The following is a 19,413-nucleotide window of genomic DNA, read 5'->3' as shown; positions in this document are numbered from 1 at the left end:
GCATGCGACAGCCTCGACCCTGGATGAGGCCTCATCACTCCTCAACATCACGACGGCTAAGCACCAGTTCTGCAAGGTCGGTAACACACTAGATGTATCGATACACAACTATGGACATGCTCGATGGCCTGTCTATCGTCTTCCGGCGCGATCCAACATGCATTCCCGCGTTCCGCCTAGCTTCCCGGTCACGTACCACGTATAAAGGATCGGTGAGGCACCGACGTGCAACAACATGACGATCTCGTATCGAGTAGGAACATCTTGATCATTGACCCCAGCGATTTTCAGATGCAGCAACGCAACTGATTCTGGGGCCATGCCCTGTGTAATGTTCAGAAAGAGATAGTTCCCAGGGAAATCGTACATGGGTACCGGCATTGAGTAAACATTGTGGGGGTGTTACCGCTCAAGATATGGCTCAATCTCTCGAGGTCGCTTCTCGGAGATTTATATATGAGAGCTATAGTACTTTACGGAGGTAAGCACCGGGTAATTCCACCACTCACAGCGACATTGCTGCTCGATCTTACCCTGATGGCGGGGAGCAGCTCACAGATGATCTTCGTATGCTGGATGAACAGGAAGCTTAATCTTGAAGCCATTGTGGGGCTGCTAACTAATATCATCCCTGCGGCGTTCCCTTTAACATGGATAAAGGCTAAATGGAGACGATGCTTATACAAAAGCTTCACCTACTGCGATTCATGGCATGTCAGTCGTTTGCGAAGCTCCCTAGGTGTATCTCAAGGGACCAAATTACCTCAGACTCCAGTCATGGCGCTCTCCAGCTATCTCGTCCTGGCGCTGACGACCTTCGCGAGTGCACACGCATCCCTACAACCCCGACAATCCTCCACTGTCACCGTCGACTTGACCAAAACCTACCAGACCATAGATGGCTTCGGCATATCGGAGACCTTTCAACGCGCGAACCAGATGCATGCCCTCTCGCCCTCACTCCAACGCTACGCCCTTGACCTGCTCTTTAACCGCACATCCGGTGCTGGTTTCTCTATCTTGAGAAATGGCATCGGTTCATCTCCGGATTCGAGCAGCGATCACATGGTTTCCATTCAACCCACAAATCCCGGTGGTCCGAATGCGACACCGAAATATGTGTTTGACGGCAATGACAACAGCCAAGTCTGGGTTAGCACCGAAGCAGTGAAGACGTATGGCTTGCGCACTGTATATGCAAATGCGTGGTCGGCACCAGGATACATGAAAACGAACAACAACGATGCAAATGGGGGATCTCTTTGTGGGGTTTCCGGCGCCACTTGTTCGAGCGGGGATTGGAAGCAAGCGTACGCCAACTATCTGGTTCAGTACATCACTTACTACAAGAACATCGGGGTGGACATCACGCATCTGGGTTTCCTGAACGAACCAGATCTTACGACAAGCTATGCCAGCATGAGGAGCAACGGGCAGCAAGCCGCAGACTTCATCAAAGTATTGCGACCAACACTCGACAAAGCGAACTTTACGAGCGTAAAGGTTACGTGCTGTGACGCCGAGGGATGGAGTAGTCAGCAGAGTATGATGAATGCACTAAGTAGCGTGAGCAGTCTGTTGGGTACGATCACCGCACAGTAAGTCCTCCACCCAAACGCCAAAACCGCACACTGACCATCATCTAGTTCCTACACATCCCAACCCAACAGCCCAATAAACACCCCCCACCACGTCTGGCAAACCGAGAACGCCGATCTCCAAGGCGCATGGACAACAGTCTTCTACAGCAACAACGGCGCAGGCGAGGGCCTAAATTGGGCGAACAAAATCCACACTGCGCTCACAACCGCCAATGCCTCCGCATATTTATACTGGATCGGCGTCCAAGGCGGCGCAACAAATAGCAAGCTGATCCGTATCTCGGATGACAAAACATCTGTCATACCGAGTAAACGTCTCTGGGCATTCGCGAATTGGAGTAGACATGTGCGACCGGGTGCTGTGAGGGTAGGTGCGAGTGGTGGGCCGAGTGGAAGTCGGGTTAGTGCGTTTAGGAATGTGGATGGGAGTTTGGCGGTGCAGGTTATACAAGGAGGGACGATGACGGGTGCCGTTACGGTTCAGGTGAGTGATTTTGTTGCTACGGCTGCGAAGGCGTGGATTACGGATAATGGGCATGATTGCGATGAGATTGTGGCGACGTTGGCGGCGGATGGGGGTAGTGTTAGTGCGCAGGTGCCGGGGAGGAGCATGGTGACTTTTGTGCTTAGCCCAGCGGCTTAGTTAAAGAGGTTTGCGATGGTACGAAGATGGCTGTGATAGTGCGTCTCAAGAATGAATCTGACAACAAGATAATGAGGTTCATCATACTCTTGTACATGGTTGATCTCACGTTTCTTTAAACGAAAGCAGTGGGCACAGATAATTCTCTACAAGTCCGTCAAAGTTTCATTGCTGTACGGCTCCATCATGATTCATATCGGCGTTGTATCGAACTCTCTACACACAGTTTCGTCTAGATAGGCTCATCTCTCGGCTCAATAAGCACCTCATTCACAGAGACGTGATCCGGCTGCTTGAGCGCATACACAATACACTCAGCAACGTTCTCTGGATCCAGTACCTTCGCGCCAGTTGGCTCACCAAACTTCTTCAAAGCCTCTTGATCTGTACTCATACCGAGCAGATCCGTCGCCACGTTTCCTGGCTGTACAGCAGTAACTCTCAGCCCAGTTCCCGCAGTCTCGAGCCTCAAGCTTTGCAGTGTAGCTTCGACGAAGAACTTGGATGCGGAGTAGACGCCGAGACCTGGGAAGACCTTTCGCCCAGCATCCGAGGAGATAGCGAGAAGGTGGCCCTTTCCGCGCTTGAGCATCGAGGGTACGATGGACGAGATGACGTTGAGGAGACCTTTGCAGTTGACGTCCACGGTTTGGTTCCACTGATCGGTGTATGTGTTGGCCATCATGGTGAAGTACATGACTCCCGAGACGTTCACGAAGATATCGACGGGTCCAAGCTGGCTTTCTGCTGCGGCAACGAGTGCCTCGACCTGAGCCTTGTCGGTGACATCAGTCTTTTGCGTGATGACCTTGCCTTCGCGGATCACGAGGCGTTTCTTGAGGTCTTCAAGGGCATCGATCCGGCGTGCTGCGAGGGCAACGTGGCAACCCTCTCTGGCAAGAGCAGTGGCGGTGGCAGCGCCAATACCGGATGATGCGCCCATAACTACGGCAACCTTACCGAAAAGAGGACCTCTTCGTGGAAGCCTGGCAGAGCCGCCAGCAGCATCCTGGTGCGCGGGCGGCTTTGGAAGCCAGCCACGTGCATACCAATGTCGTGTGTATGTCTCAAGCAGTGTTTGGTCCACCTTCGGGCGCTCCACTGCGAGGCGCAGCGGCCTGGTCTTCGCGTTATCGAGCACCACCACATCTCTCAGAAACTCGACGCTGGGCATACCGCTTCGGAGAATATCGATCGTGAAAGCTCCGTCACCACCCTTGGCAGAACCTCGCTTGTCGTCCCAGAGGCTAGTCCACTTCTCGAATTCCATCGGCTGGGTTGGGTAACCTAGTGCACTGAGATCTTCGAAGACCTTGCTAATGTCGACTGGGTCAGGGTCTCCAATATGGAACATCGTCTGGTCGGTCTCGGTTTGGTTGCTAAGATGCATTATAGCCTTGCTGACGAAGTCGACAGGAGTCATCTCTGCGCGCCAGCCCTTGACATCAGGGTAGTAGCCGATTCTGATCGACTCGACAATCATGGCTGTCAACAGATCCCATGCGTTGGCAGCACCTGTCTCACTATGACCGCTAATGGTTCCAAGACGGTGGATCTTGATGGGAAGACCTCTTCGGCCAGCCTCTAAAGCGAGCTGTTCAGCAACCCACTTAGTCTGGCCGTAACCATCAGCAAGCTTGGTAACATCATCGACCTCCAGCATGGCATCTTCTGACCATCCTTCGCGACCCTTGGCAGGCAGAAGTACTCCGTTGGTAGAGATGTACTGTACGGTAGCACCGCCTTGAGCAGCGAGACGAAGAACCTCTCTTGTACCACCAACATTGGGTTTCTGCAGCGCAGCATAAGGGTAAACCAAGTTGACGGTGGCTGCTGCGTGGACGATTACGTCGAGACGGTCAGCCAAGGCCTTGAATGTGTCTGGAGCGAGACCGAATCGTTTACGTGACAAGTTTCCTGGAAGAATTTCGACACGTTCCATGATATTGTCGCTCCACAGACCAAAGTCCAGCAAGTTCCTACGTATCCTAGCAATACCAGCGGGTATATCGTCTTGCGAAGAATCGGCGAATCGGACCATGCAGACGATCTGGGCAGATGTAGTCTCAAGAAGATCTCGGAGAAGGAACGCGCCCAAGAATCCAGTGACACCAGTGAGTAAAACAGTCTTCGCATCCTTGAGCGCACACATCTTGGCGTCTTTTGGCTGGATCTCCTTGTCTAGTACAGAGTCTGCTCGCAGAACGGCGGGCAAATTCTCCTGGACTTCGGCGGTGTGGCCATCCCGGATAGCTCGGACGGTATCGAGATGACCATTGAGTGTTGCTGGAGTGGCGAGGCGTGCGACAGGCACCCTGAATCCAAAAGTGTTCGACAGACGCGCGGCGAGATCGGCAAGTAGCAGTGAGTGACCACCGAGATCGAAGAAGTTGTATTCAGGAGTGATGGAGCTTGGGCTGATGCTCAGTATAGATGCCCAGATCTGGGTGATCTGTTCGATGGAGATGGGGCTCTGCTCAAATTTGCGTGCGCTTCCTGTGGGGGATGCAGGCCTAGGAGGAGGAAGTGCCTTGAGGTCGACCTTTCCAGACACATCGCTCCTTGGAAGACTATCCATCTCGACCCAGAGTGCAGGTATCATGTAATGGGCAAGGTAGGCCATCAGCATGCGCCTGGCGGTCGAGCTACGGCCTGTTCGATCAATCTCGACTTCTGGACGTTCTGCAGACGCCTCCTTGTCTCGCACAATGTACGCAACCAATTGTCGGTCGATACCTTCACCGAAAGGTACGACAGCGCAGTGGCTGACTGCCAAGTGGTTGAGAATTGCGCTCTCAACTTTTCCTGGTACCACGGAGTATCCGCGGATCTTGATCATTGCGCCAACACGTCCAGTGATCTCAAGTAAGCCATTCGATAGAAGACGTGCCTTATCACCAGTCCTGTACATGCGAGCACCGGTCTTCGAGCTGTAAGGATTCCGGATGAAAGCTTTAGCGGTGGTCTCGGGGCGGTTAAGGTACCCTCGAGCAAGCAAGTGTCCACCTACGCAGAGCTCGCCGTTTTCTCCTTCGTCCACTTTCTGGCCACTCTCGTCCACGATATAGATGTATTTCCTGTCAATGAGCGGTGGTCCTACAGGGCAGTAGGCAGCATCCTTGTCCAGCTTCTCGAGCATGTCCTTAATGTCGCCGCAAGCGATCTCGTGAGTCTCGCATGCGCTGTACACATTGAGTAGACGGGTATTAGGTAGAGCTTTGATACCACGACGTGCGAGGTCGGTGGTCACAACTTCGCCGTTAAGCCAAACAGTCTTCAGGTTTGGCAGGCGCGTCTCCAGCGCTTGGTGACGTGCAAGAACGGCAGAGAAGAGTGTTGGTGTGAAAAGAGTCTCTGTGATCTTTTTCGAGGCGAGTAGGTCCACCAGCATGCGCGGGTCATAGCTGGCCTCGTCCGGTACAGCAACGACAGTCGCACCTCGCAACAGCGGGCGGAGAATTTCCCAAACGAAGAACACATTGCAGGCCACGCGGTCGCCTGGTTGTATGTCTGAGAGTCCAAATCGAAGGTTGTATGAGAGAACCGCCGCTCGGTGTGGGTTGGCGATGCCTTTCGGCTTGCCAGTCGTTCCACTAGAGTACGCAACAAAGGCCAAGCGGTCCAAATCGGTCTCTTCGGGCAGTGGCTTCAACTCTGACTCGCTCACCTGGCCGTTAGTAGTTGAACTGGTTTCATCCAGAACAACAAGCGGAGTGCTTCCCTTGATCTTGCCGACTTCGGCGCTGATAGTAACCACGACGGTAGGTTGAGCATCCTCTAGAACATCCGCAAGGAGGTCGGGAGGGTAGGCCAATTCCAGGACCAAAAATGCACCGCCGGCCCGTAGGGCTGCTAGACAGGCGATCACATAGTCGGCGGATCGCGGCAACAGGACACCTACCAAGCTGTCACGGCCGACGCCATGACCCCGCAGCCGGTCGGCGAGGGCAGCGACTTTGTCGTGGAGCTCCTGATATGTGTATGTATGCTTTTCGTCTTCCAAAGCAATCAGATCCGGGGTAGCTTGGACCTGTTTCGTGAAAAGTGCCGAAAGGTCCTTGGTAGTGTCGATGACAGACATGGTCTGTAATTTTCCAAAGGAGGGGCAGATGAAAAGTCAAAGTTTGCGAGTAAAGGGTACCCAACGTCTTATTTATTGAGTTGTACACCCCATAAGTCGGATCGATAGCCCTCGTTGAGTGATGCAAAGCGTGGGGAATTTGGCTCGTTGAGGATGAGGTGGTTCGCTAATTCCTTCGCGCATCATGGCACTTTCCTTGTCTTGAGGTGGTGCCGAGAGGCCTGCCGATAACGTCATTTGCTAGCGTTAACTAACAATCCAACAACCCCATATCATTGCTCAGTGATGCGCATCGTTGGGGCCGTCGGAAAGTCGCCTTTGGCTGGTTGGTTCCTTGTTGACAGCTTGCATGAACACCACCCGGGTTACTGCCGACACAGTGTGGCCGCCTGTCGGGTAGTCGCTCCATAGCGTCAGTCTAGAGAACTCGTAGTGCCTTCCCACTGGAGAAGGAAAGGTTGCGCAGTTTCTGCTGAGACTTTCGGGGGCATCAATGGAGACGTGTGGATGCGGGAGGCGTTGTGGGGGTGCTCAACTCCACCGGACAAGAGCCGTGGCACGTCTCTATACTGCACACGGTCAGCTTTACTAGACGATCGGGAGCGCATTTCTTGTGTTTCATGTCCATTTGATCCCGCATTGCCCTCTTGAGCTATTGTGCGTTGTAGAAGGCTTCGGTGCTCATGCTGATCGCTGGGCGAGACACAACGAAGACACCAGGGGGTCTCAGTCGTTCAAATAAGCATCGCAATGCGTAGTCATGTTCCGATAGCTTGGTAAAAACTGGACTGAGGATATGCAACTTACTGTTAGTCGATCTATGGACGTCGATATTGTCCCGCTGGGGTTCTGTCGGCGTACAACATATTCGCGGGTACAAGGCGCACCAGAAGGCTATGCCATGACAAAGTACGTTGCGCGGGTAACACATTTCAGTAGATACAAAGCTACAAGCACAGTAGTGCTGTCCAAGTTATATAAGAAGGAAGATCAGTGTCGAGGTCATGCCCGAGGAGCGGGTGCGGGGAAAGACGCTAGGGCGCGGTACCAGACGCACGTCAGCCTTGCACAAGATTGACGAGTCGGTGTGGTTCGTCGCCTGATTGACGTGTCTACCAAATGATTTCATTGCGCTACATACGTAAGGAATCGTGAACAGCTCCAGTGCTTCATCTGCGCTCAACCCTGCCACTTGGTACGCCTCTGCCGAAACATGGACACCATACCGATCGGCAGCAGTCCGAAGTCAACGACATTGAGGCCACCGAACTTACCAATCATGTCCGGGCCGTACATTTGTGCGATCCACTTCCAGTAGGCATCCATAGTATACCAGTCTGCGGTGATACCACGTAAATTGTCATGACGGTCCTCGAGCTGCTCCAGCGCTTGCAGGACCTGTTCACTGTCGTCGATGGGCTTTTCCTTTGGGCGCTCAAGCAGCGTCTTATAGACTTCCGTTAAGTTCGCCTTGCCCATGGGAGCGAACGTCTCGGGATACTTAGTGAACTCCTCAAAGGATAAAAACATGTTGGGGTCGTCAGGCTTCCAGTTCGCGTCTTGGAAACTGCGGCGCACATTATGCCGGATACCCTTGTCAAATGCGCGCTTTATAGTGACGTAATCATCGTACAAGTTCTCTTCGTACTCATCCAACAAATCGTACGGGTTCTCTTTGACTGAGTCTCGGATTTGTAAGAGTCCAACGAATGGAGACTTCAGATCAAGACCTCCAAGCTCGACCGGGAAGAAGAGGAATCCGTCTGGCACATCTTCAACAGAAAATCGCTCTTTGATCATCGTCTTGAGATGCTGTACGATGCTGCCATCGGGGAAAATGCTATCTTGGATATGGCGATGGGTGGCGAGCATCATATCGACATGTTCGCGACCGAAGCAGTTGGAGGAGGTCCCGAAGTTAGAGCTGAAGAAGGTAGCCGCATACGAGTTCTGTTCTCAGTGGTTAGCTATGCTGATATAGCATTGATAGAGTTAAATTACTTACCCAGACCTGAATATAGTCGATGACGCTTTTCATCTTGCCTTGCAGTTGCGTACGCAACTCTTCCACATGACCATCAACCATCTTTTGATCGATCTTGAACTGGCCACTCTTTGGATCGAGCTGCAAGAATCCCCATCGAATCTCACCTTCCGGAAGTCGATCGTCAATCTCAGCATCGAAGTCGCGTGAGATGCGAACACTGCCTGTCTTCTTGTGGTCAAGCTAGAATTATCGTCAGTCGAATCAACGTGAGCAGAGTTCATTAGGAGGCTGACCTTGGTTCCCGTAACTTCTGCAAATTTGACGATACTTGCCCAGGCTTTGGCACACGTGTTGTAGTCCCTGTGCCAGAACCAGACGTTATCACCAAGACGGTATAGATCTGGCCCGCTGGCGGCTTGGTTCGCCGCGTAATCCAAGCAGAATAACACTGCCTCCCCCAAAGTATCGCTCAGAGCGTGTGAGCCTGGCATGCCTCGACGGCGTAAACGCGGCTCAGCGGATGGGTCGTCATTGAACTTCAGAGGTGCCTGAAGGTATCGCTCGAAGAACTTCTTCCACCTATCCGAGACGCCAAGGAAGTCTAGGACCGTATAAATGGTCTGATGTGGCAGTAGTGGATTCCACGAGTCAAAAGTCGTAGAGAAGCAGGTCAGTTCTCCGTGCAGTCTTGTGTTCAGAACAATCTCGGTGGACAAAAGATGAAGTAGGCCTTGCTTTGCTTCCATGGGTTTCTTGGATCGGCGTCGGTAGTCTTCATCGTCGCGGTCGTACGAGTCCCTGTCGTCCTCTATTCCCTCATCGACCTCGGCGCTCGCGTAACCCCCGCCAGCACGTTGGGCGGGTGCAGCAGACCCGAACAAGCCGGCACCTTGAGAAGCAATTCTTGCTGTCTGCTTCGTACGTCCCCCACTTGGTTGCTGTACTGATTGCTGTCCTGATGTAGACCGAGCTGGTAACGACATAGACTGAACTCGCATTCGAGCCCCATCCGGCTGTCCGTTATTCCGGCGCTTCTTGGCTACGTAGTCTCCATACTCTGCCTCCTCTTCGCCATCTACGGCCTCGAGTCGCTGCGTGGGGTAGTCCAGCAATTGGTGGGCGAGATACCGATTGTGGTGCATACTCATCCGCTTCTTCTCAACACTGGACTGGGTACTCGCACCCTTATCACCCAGGAAGTACGATCGGCGCAAACGGTCATCTTTCGGAACCTCTGTGTAGTTTCTCGGCCAAGCTTGATGCTTGTGCATATCCAAGAATGCGGACTTGAAGAAGACGGACCTAGAAGTTCTGCAGTCAGGACTTGCGGGTTCATGTCTTACGATGACTTCAACTTACCATTTCACACCGACATAATGGAGGAAGATTGCCTGAAGAAGGTCCGGATCGAAATGGATAGAGAAGTCGCCATTGATCTTCCTTCGCTGCTCTAGTAGAACATACGGTCCCCAAGACCAGCGATCGAGAGATGCCATGCGCACGTTGAGAATGTCGCACAGTTCCGCGAGTATCACATCTACGGTACTATTAGCTACTGGCTATTTTCACACGATACGGGTACTTACCATTATCGAGAAAGTCTCTGAGCGCCTCTCGCTTCTCGTTCGAAAGCAGATCAGAATTCAGAAGACCTTCAATGGTCGAGCGAAGGCTGTGGGGGTCGAACGGTGTCGAATAGTTCAGATTAGCCTCGAAGTTCTCGACTGTCTTGCGCAGCTCGCGAATGGCAGCGGAGCTATCTTTCTTGTTCGCCTGGAACAACTCATCAAGATACGACCTCAGTGCTTGCTCGTCTACTTCGGCCGCTTGGAAGACGTCTTTCTCCCATGCGGCGCGGGACGCCAGCTTTTTCGCACCAGGCACTTCTTCGAAGCTCTCGCCCATTTCTACATCGCCATCGTCTGTTGCAGACTTTTCAGAAGAAAGCCACTCAGTGACGAGCTTGCCGTAGAGGTCGGCGTACTGGTACTTGGTCGATTGAACGGAAAGATACTGTAGAAGGGTCTGTTCCCAATCTGAGAGGACCTTGTTCGAAACAGAGGGATCGAAGCGGGCCTGTTCAAAGAAGCGATCGAGGTTCTTGAGATCAGTCTCGAGACGAAGGTTCCTGGATGTTCCGCTGATGACTCGACCGACTCGTCCATCCTTGGTCTTCTTCTCCGTCTGGAAGCCCAAACAGGTTTTCGAGCCATCGAGAAGAAGACATACGCGCTTCAGTGGGTCTGCTTCGGCTTTCGCGGCGGTGATCAGTGCAGCATACTCTTCTTCGAAGACTGCGCGCTGCTTGGCAAGCTCTTCGAGCTTGGTGGTCGTGATGGTCTTGAGCGTCGCCCCGAAAACACTACCGGATGATGTCGCCATGGCCGAGTCTCAGAAGACTATGTCAGATGAATAAACTGGATGAGTGGTGGTACGTTCAAAAGATTGGTTGAAGAAAGGGCGTGTGACGATAGGCTTTGGTGGTGGTCGCCAAGAGTAGTAAAAGAAAACCACTGAGAACGTGATTCTGCTCACTCGATAAGAGGGGGACTTGTTCGACTATATAGTGATGGAATTGCACTGCCGCATACTGAGTGCAATTCTAGCCAGTGGTAGGCAGTAAGGCAGGCAACAGGCAGCAAGCGCTTGGCAGGACCGTGCCCCAATTGAGTCCGTAATGCGGGGAACGCCTCGAACTGTGCATCCTGCCAAGATTTGAAGTGACACTGATGTCACTGCACACTGAAAGCTCGGTGTCGGATCTGCTGAAGGGGATTTCGTAGAAAGAGAAGATGGATGGAGTCCTTGGGATTAGCTCGGAAGGGACAATCATGTTTATCTGCCTATCGATAAGCGCACAGACCATCCATTGCCTCCATCGCATTCTCGACAGTCCACTGTGCCACTCAACCCCTCATCCAACATACTTACCCCAACTTATCAGGCGGCCACCTTCTCATAAATTGCTCTTTGAAACAATTCATGCAGCTTCAATATGCGCGGGCTCATCGGCGGGATGACCTGGCAGAACGCCACACCGCACACCCCAGCTTCGAAGTCGAGATACCAGGTCAAACTAGGGACGCCGCCCCAGAAGAATGTCCCAGGATTCATGCGTCCTTCCTGGCCTTGCTCGGCTATCATTCCAGCGAGCGACCATTGCTTCTCGATGTCCGCAGGCAGACCCATACCCAGAAGCTGCGTGTGAAGAGGTGAAGACTTGAGGTAGTCGTTCAGCTCCTTCTTGCATCTCTCATCGAGCTGCGGTTTGAAAAGCTCGTCCCAAGAGTCGTCGTTCAAAAGCCTCGAGTCGCGCTTCAATACGGATTGAAGAAAGGTAAAGTAAGCTTCTGCGCTCGCGAAAGCACCCACACCTCCCAGGCAGTCTGTGGCATCGACGAAGACGTCGAACCCACCGACATCTGTTGCTGGCCCCTCACCCTGCTCATTCAGCGTGCTGATGTTCGCCAAGCGATCTTTCATATCATATCTCTCTCTTGGGAAGAAGCTGATGTCTGTTATTCCAAGGGGATCCCAGATCTTCTCCTTCATGACGGTATCAAGTCTCTTTCCCGACACTTTCTCGATGACCTTGCCGGCCCAGTCCGATCCCGGGCCATATTTGAAGCTGGTGCCTGGTTCGTAGAGAAGCGGCAGGGTATGTTTCTCTTCAACACTCGGCCCACAAGACGGGGTCTCTCCGCGGCTTACACGCCACTTCCCCAGATCAGGATTGAGCCAATCGTACTCGTGGCCATTTGTGTGACTCAAAAGCATCCTGTTCCGGTCAGCTTTCCATTAGCTAGTGCATTAGTACAACGCTTGCCTCAGGGTGATCGGCGTGGTGTTAGGCACAGTGACCGCCTCATCCTTCTTTTCGTCGAAGCGCGTCATGATGCCGTACTTCCCAATGCTAGGCAAGTACTTGGCCACGTCTTCATCAAGCGTGATTAGTCCTTCCTCGACGCACCTCAAGGCTGCCACTGCAGTCATGAGCTTTGTCATTGATGCGATCCCGCATATTGTATCGAGTTGAAAAGGACGTGTCGAGCCTTCAGCAAGTGACTGAACACCTTTTGCTCCAGAGTACAAGATGTTGCCTGTCATGTCGTTAGATGGTTGTTGCCTTGTGCCAAGCATGAGTGCGGACCGTTCTTGTCGCCTGCGAGAAGAGCGTATCCGGGAAGAATCCTGTCTTCAATAGCTTTTTCGTACGCCTTTTCGAAGTCTGTCATGATGGTAATGCTTTCACTTTCGGATAATCGAGTTTCAATGAGCGCTTACTCCGAAGTTACTTTTATACCTACAACATGTCGCGGATAATCAAGGCGTTGGCAAGGCGTATTGCAAACCGTAGGATTGCTGACTGCATGGTCAGAACCATCGCTACTCAGCCAATCATTGACGTGTTGGTCAAGAAAAAGACAACTATACTTCCATCTCTGTTAGGAGTTCGTTGCGAACCAAGAGTCAAACCTGTGCAGCTCATATACGATACTTCGATGTGAGCACATGCACCGACGCTGACACAGTGGGGCTGCTGAACGGGTACAATACACCACCTGCACCTTCCTCAGACACCTCTACTTCGGCTTGAGCGATGCACCACGCAGCCTCTACGAATCGCTCGATGCACTGTCGCAGCGCCCCTTTGTCCGAACAACTATTCCCAGAATACGCAAAATAGGCGATTGCTACGACAATTGCCGATCACATTGGCGCGAGCACAACGGGGCATCGCGACTGTCGGGTGGGAAAGGGATTGAAGAGGTGCCCTGCAGTTTACATTAGTATCGAAAATGGGTACCGGCAAAATCTGAGTGCAATGAAGATGTCTAGATTAGTATTTCTACTGCCCTCGGTGGGTGTTAAAGTCTTCTCTTGATCATGATGGGTCGTAAGCTCATTGCGCACGCCCGGGAGAAAAGACCCCCAGTGCCGCTCTTCCGTAACACCCGTGGCCCAAGCCCGTTCCAAGTCCCACAGGCGCTCGCTCCTCAATTTCCCCGAAAGTCAACCGAGTCATCGTTCGTCTAGGCGCTGAGCGTTGAAGCCACGCGACAAACACGTTCGGCATTGCCGTAGTGCAAGGCGGCACATGGCAAACGTTTGTTTTTTTGGAGCCTGGAGTTGTGTTGGGATGGGGAGAGTTGATCGGCTGGCTGCCGAGTCAGGACTGAGGAGGATCGCCTCATTCATGTGGACCCGTTTTTTCGCTGTCGCAATTCCGCGATGCTCCGCGGTACGATCATGCGGCTCCATAGGCCCCAGTCTGGGCATGCTGCTTGTGTGGTCTTGGACGCGCGTGTGCAGGCGTCGCCGTACTGTACACTGGAGGGTAGGCACGAAGATCTGCTTGATTCTTCATCTGATGAAGTATGTTGTTGAATTTGTCTATTGGTTCTGATTGTATTAATTCGTAGTTCTCTAATGTGTTGTGGCTTTCGTGACTGTGTTCAGTTTGCGCTTTTGCGGGTGGTGTACCCCTAGTCTTTCAAGGCGCTTGATCGTTGCTCGACGCTTCTGGTAACCTGTATGCCTCCGCCTTTCACAGGCAGGATGTATTCCTCACTCCCGGTACTCCCTTGCCCATGGACCATGTTGACCATCTGGCCATCTTCCAGGGCAACCCACTCTTCGTCTCTTCCACTCAGACGACTCTTTATGACCGGTCGTTTCGCGTAGCCTGCTGCAGGCGTGTGGGGATGTGAGCTACCGCTGCTTCCGAGTTTGAGAACGCGCTGGAGGAGGGGACGAAGTGTGGCGACGCATCCTACGATCATGCCGACGCCATTCTCGGCGTAACCCCAGAGGATCACCTTGGATACACCATCTGCAGGATTGGTCAGTACGTTTTCCCGGTGGGAACAGAAGGATATGGGAACTTACGAAGGTAGTCGGTCGCATTGGTCAGATTAACAGTGTAGACAAGACGAATGCATGCCGAAAGACTTGCTCTGTGGAGCATTAGATGGTGATCTGGTTCCCAAGAGATAAGCGAAACTTACAATGCACCGAGACCGAGAATCACGCCGACCGAAAGCTTAGCATTACGGTTCAACTGTACGTTCCAGAGCAGCGGTATGGGTAGGAGTGCGCAAAACCAATCCGTCGCAATGTTGACTGCAGTCGTCGCGTAGTATATGTCGGCCAGTGTTTGCGCTGGGTTGCACTTTCCACCAGGAGTCGAGGTATCCCAAGCGTACGACACTGGTGCGCATTGGAAAATGATGTACAGCATCGCAATCAAGTTCATGACGATGAACATGGCTGAAACAGTGTACAAGCTGTAGATGTAGGCCTTTCTCCGGGATGCGATGCGGATGAGCATGAACGAGATGCTCATCTTGATAGGGATGATCGCTGCACAGTAGAAGACCTCGAAGAAGAAGAAGAACTACATGGTTTAGCATGAAGGAACTACAGAGTTAGAGATAGGTGTAAACGTACCTCCATCCCTTTAACTTTCTCTTCTGCGTTGAGGTTGTCGTCGTGGACCCCGACTCCGCTGAAGGCGCCCCCAATGCATGCTATTGTCAAGCCAGTGAAGGGGACCTGCGTCATTCCTGTCAGTTGAGTTCTCTTGTATGGAATCCTCGAGGTTGGCTCACAGTTGCAGCTGTCATGCTCCAGTCATCCAAGCCCCAAGCATTGTTGTGTAGTCTCGTATAGACTCGCAATCCGAAAAGAATATAAGCAATAACTGCCAGTGCGATGACTGAAGCAGCAAGCTCAGGAGCGTTGTCGCCGTAGTAAGTCATGTTGATACCCTTACGCTGATAGCCACGGCTTCCCAGAGCGCGAAGTGGGGAGCGAAGGGATGAAGTATGCAAAAAAGATGCAAAAGAAGGACTAAGGAGGGAACATGTGGAAACACATCAGGATGCGATGCAAAGATGCATATGCTTCAGGACATTGCGAATAGTTGTGAAGCAGACCCAAGCGGAGGCAACAAGCCGACCTGGTTTCAAGAAGGGAAAGAATTGGACGCATATCAACCTGTTATCGTTGATCTTCCGGGTTTCTCGAGTATCCACATCAGTCCAACAAATAATCTGACAGCTGTGTCGAGCACAAGCCGCCAGAAAGACCCGCACGAGACAGATTTTTGTCGCATTCTGGCATAGCTTCTGGGGCGTAATCTAGGATGCTGCTAGGAAAGTACGGCGACCCTCACCCGACGTTCGTTCCCGTGTCGAGGTTAGATATGGCGTGGGTCGCCTGACGATGTGGAACCGGTGAATGTGGCACGGCTGGACCATAGTCCTGGGTGCTGTTACGTGCCTGGCTCCTGAACGGCTGCTATAGATGGACCCTGTGAAGCATTCGAAATCTTCGCGACTGACACTCGCGTACTCTCCGTCCATGGAATGGCCCTGTTAAGCTGTAGGGGTATTGACATTCTGATACATCGCGCAGTGCAGGATAGATCCATTGGTGATCGTGCAATGTTTCTTGTCATGATACTGGGAGGTGCCGCGATGTCGGGAGTGCATCATCTGGAAAGATCGGCTCTCTCTTCTTCTTAGCTTCTGCACAGTTCTCCGTGCCCGGGCAGCGTGCCGTGAGGCTGCTAGCCGCGACGGCTGATGGACTCGTTGTCGGTAGGGGGTACGGGTAGCGCGTCGCTGGCGAACCTGCGTTAGTCGCGCCTCGCTTGCGAAATGCTCCGCAAAAGGCCCGAATCGTGGACCTTGTACCTTGAATTATCAACTCTCAACCGCTGCACGAATCCTTCGAGACGGCTGGTGATGAAGATGGGCGGATGGAAGGAGCCCATAAGGATAGGAGAGAACATGGGGAAGAGACGCGCATGGAACCATCACTTCAATCCCCGTGGACGGCTCGGCGCACTCATGCCTATCTGAGGTGAGGCGCGTGATCCCAGTTTCTCAACGAACGCGTTGTCGGGTGATGGATACACGAGAGCAACAGTGCCGACGCCGTACTAACAATGGCGTCTGTATGTTATGGCATTGGCCATAGTGCCTGGTGTGGAGTATGAAAAGTCGGTGTTTCGACGTGCGACTTCTCCTTACGTACCCAGTTGACGCGACTTGCCATGACGTAAATGTGTAGCGCTAGCCGGATGCAGACATGCACTGATCCCAGATCCTGTACTGCGAGGCGCGGGCGGCTGCCGAGTCGTTCGCTCAGAACTATCCGTCTCTAGACATAAACGGACCTAATATTGGGTTTGGATGAGCACTGATAGCTGAATGGGGGCCGGAAACGTCGAAGCAACTCGCAATGTACATCCCAGCATCCATACCAAGTTCAAATGTACAAGGAGCGCCCGGGATTCTCATGTTTGGCTGAATGAAACAAATATCTCGAACCGCTGACCAGCCATCATACTAGTAATTGAAAGCCGTCGTGGAATTCGTAGTCGGACAAAACTCAAGCTGGAAGGCTGCGCCAAATACGTCGCCGGGTTCCGATACCTGGGTGTTGCTTCAACCACGGCAGATGGTACGTCTCCCTTCGACGCTGACTATCTGGGGAAGCTCTACTTTCCATAACATCCTTTCAGTACTACACGAGCGATCTTGGACTCTGACGTCAATCAATGCTATTACTACTTCGAGAAATTTATGGGTTCCTTCTCTGGAACGAAGCCATGAAAAAACTTGCACAACCAGACATCCAGCGACGTTATTCGTTTTTGTGTCGGGGCTACGGCAAGACGATTCGTTGGAGCCATCGAACACAAAGGCCTGTTGTGACCTCTCGAATACGAAGAGGCAGCGATAAATCGCTCGGGTCCAAAGTATGCCTCTAGATCCTGAAACGCCCTGGATTGCTGAGCGTACGACCAAAAGACCTCCATAGGAACTTTTACAATGTAGCTTCTCCGTCGTCCTACGACTTGTACTTGCGATTCCACGCGAAACCAGTTTGATACTATTTTCCAAGAACCCGGCTGCCTGCACCAGCTCAATGTTTTCTGCTGTTTTGCTACGGTGTCTGGCTGCCAACTTCCTTTCTTACAGTCATACCACACGCCAGCTCTCGATTGACATTCCCATCCCGGCCACCACGGCTCTTTGCAAGCGCGGTGTCGCAGCGAGCATGGCCCTTCTTCTGGGCTTCTAAATTTGCACTCGGAAGCCGATCGGAGGGTGAATCGACCGATCTGCCGGGTATCATGTCCTACCCCGCTGTCTGAGATCTCTAAGCTACAATTTGCGGTCTCTTCGGCGCATACATGCCGCATGTCAAAGCCATACACTACCTCTGTCCGATTGGGCAACGCGCAGTTGGTCTCCTGTCTTCTGGGTAAGAACCACGGACCTTGCTGTGAAACAATGTACCTCAAATAGACCGGTATCTCGAGTCTGGCGGCCTGCAATTCTGCCGATCTTCCTGCAGGTTGCGTCTGCAAGCCATCTAGCACGTTGGAAAGAAACATCAAACCACAGAGACAGCCAACACCTTGGCAGCTGTCCAGCAGCATCAGTCCAAATTCTAATTCGGAGCAGCCATAGTCCACACGAAGATTTGCACCCTCTGCAGCAAGCCCCATAAGGGAGTATACTCTATCGCGAACATGGTGACATTCTTGACGCGGTAGTTTTTGAAGCAAATAGCGAAGTGGCCTTCCGATGATGAGGCGATTATCTCTCGCTATTTCCATATGAGCAAGAAACCTTTCATCGCGTTTTGCGTCCCTGAATGGAGTGTCGTCAATGTTTCGGAGATCGCGAACTTCTACTGCCTTGGCCAAAAGACTGAGTGATCTGCTACGTGCGATCTCTTGCGTGATCCAGGCCCGGGTCCAATAAGCATGATTCGCAAGTTCGAGCCAGCCAGCCGTGAGCACCTCCAGTTGGTCTGGCGCTATCGTCGACCATAACGTGTCTCGATTGGATGGGCCGAACAAATTTCCATTGGCATGGCAGCACTGGTTCCACGCGAGGAAGAATCCAGCTAACCTGATGCTTCTGCCCAGCCAAACGATGACATGCGCTGCTGCGGTGTATATAGACCCCATCTGGGCGACCTGGTGATTTCGTTCGGTAACGCTGCTCTGATCGATACATATAGCGTCTATCCAGAATGGTCTCAGAGGATACAACTTTCGGATAACGTGTAGAAAGTTGTGCAGATTCCGCCGGATGTAGAACAGTTGGGAGTCCATCAGAATTGGATATTCTTCGTACACGTCTCCCCACATATAGGACAGGCAGGTGTAATCGTCGGCAGTACTCCCGTGCGCAAGAGTGCACTGTACGAAGCCATGTGGGGAAAGCTGCGGTAGCACCTTGATGATTCGAATGGATGGCTGCGTATGATCAAGAGGGGTGTGTATGAACGGCAGGATCCGATAGGAAATCTCCGAGGGTGCCAGAGACATAATAGACAGGAATTTGAAGCTCCCGAAGGAATTGTGGTTGCAGTCTACGCCGTGACTCCGCCTTGCCGGTGACGTGTGTGAGCATACGATGCGTGTTGATTGTCGAAGCGGCCAGATCGACAGCGTTGGTACAGGCTGGTGTGATGAATGCAGTAGGCTTCTTCTTCGAAACAGCTTCCGAGCGGGTGTCGTATATCAGACGTAACGCGGAGGGAGGCAGCAACAACTGCAAGATATGCGAAGTCCTGCGACAAGGCTGAGCCTATAATCATCCTCATTCGTTCTTGGATAGGTGGCGTATACGAACTCGCTAGATGCATGCAGCTCATCAACATCAGCAGGCTCGAAGCTAAACTCACCATGCCGACCGTCATTCCAACATGAATGGCATGACGAGATGAGGCGACGGAGGTAACACTCAGCTATGGTTGTTTTCTGCCTATTGCGCATTGCATCAGTCTCGTTTTCACGTACATCGGAGTACGATCACCCGCCTACTTCGAGCATCTAACATATTGTGTGTTGTCACTACACGGTACATTGGCTGTACCAGTTGGCAATGCGGCCGATCAACAGTAGCTGTAAATCAACGCGATTGTGCACACTTTCTGAGTGCGGGAAAAGCAATGTGTCGAGCATCTCGTGCACATATCAAGCTAGGATTCGCATAAGAAAGTACGACGCGTACTTGGCGCGAGCGAACTGATGGGGTAGCAGTCGATGGAGCGCGTGTTCATGCGATAC

At 52.4% G+C, this 19,413-nt stretch overlaps 5 protein-coding genes across 5 annotated transcripts; 1 reads left to right on the top strand and 4 right to left on the bottom strand.

The window, feature by feature from the left end:
• Positions 1-777: 777 nt before the first annotated feature.
• Positions 778-2,244, top strand: J4E86_011240 (uncharacterized protein; the record flags this gene model as incomplete). Its single annotated transcript, XM_051451734.1, has 2 exons — positions 778-1,598; positions 1,647-2,244. The coding sequence occupies 2 exons, from the start codon at positions 778-780 to the stop codon at positions 2,242-2,244; spliced, it is 1,419 nt and encodes a 472-aa protein (XP_051297129.1).
• A 232-nt stretch (positions 2,245-2,476) lies between these two features.
• Positions 2,477-6,325, bottom strand: J4E86_011239 (putative NRPS-like protein biosynthetic cluster; the record flags this gene model as incomplete). Its single annotated transcript, XM_051451733.1, has 1 exon — positions 2,477-6,325. One exon carries the CDS (start codon positions 6,323-6,325, stop codon positions 2,477-2,479), a length of 3,849 nt encoding a protein of 1,282 aa, XP_051297128.1.
• Positions 6,326-7,504: 1,179 nt separating this feature from the next.
• On the bottom strand, positions 7,505-10,694 carry J4E86_011238 (uncharacterized protein; the record flags this gene model as incomplete). Its single annotated transcript, XM_051451732.1, has 5 exons — positions 7,505-8,275; positions 8,331-8,552; positions 8,606-9,614; positions 9,672-9,849; positions 9,899-10,694. The coding sequence occupies 5 exons, from the start codon at positions 10,692-10,694 to the stop codon at positions 7,505-7,507; spliced, it is 2,976 nt and encodes a 991-aa protein (XP_051297127.1).
• A 558-nt stretch (positions 10,695-11,252) lies between these two features.
• J4E86_011237 (uncharacterized protein) lies at positions 11,253-12,547 on the bottom strand (the record flags this gene model as incomplete). Its single annotated transcript, XM_051451731.1, has 3 exons — positions 11,253-12,090; positions 12,133-12,412; positions 12,463-12,547. The coding sequence occupies 3 exons, from the start codon at positions 12,545-12,547 to the stop codon at positions 11,253-11,255; spliced, it is 1,203 nt and encodes a 400-aa protein (XP_051297126.1).
• A 1,251-nt stretch (positions 12,548-13,798) lies between these two features.
• On the bottom strand, positions 13,799-14,938 carry J4E86_011236 (uncharacterized protein; the record flags this gene model as incomplete). Its single annotated transcript, XM_051451730.1, has 5 exons — positions 13,799-14,145; positions 14,202-14,269; positions 14,321-14,709; positions 14,763-14,867; positions 14,924-14,938. The coding sequence occupies 5 exons, from the start codon at positions 14,936-14,938 to the stop codon at positions 13,799-13,801; spliced, it is 924 nt and encodes a 307-aa protein (XP_051297125.1).
• Positions 14,939-19,413: the final 4,475 nt, after the last annotated feature.

Source organism: Alternaria arbusti, assembly GCF_024043155.1.
Source record: "Alternaria arbusti strain BMP 1465 chromosome Unknown scaffold_31, whole genome shotgun sequence".
NCBI lineage: Eukaryota > Fungi > Ascomycota > Dothideomycetes > Pleosporales > Pleosporaceae > Alternaria > Alternaria arbusti.
This window is presented reverse-complemented; position numbering and strand designations above follow the sequence as displayed.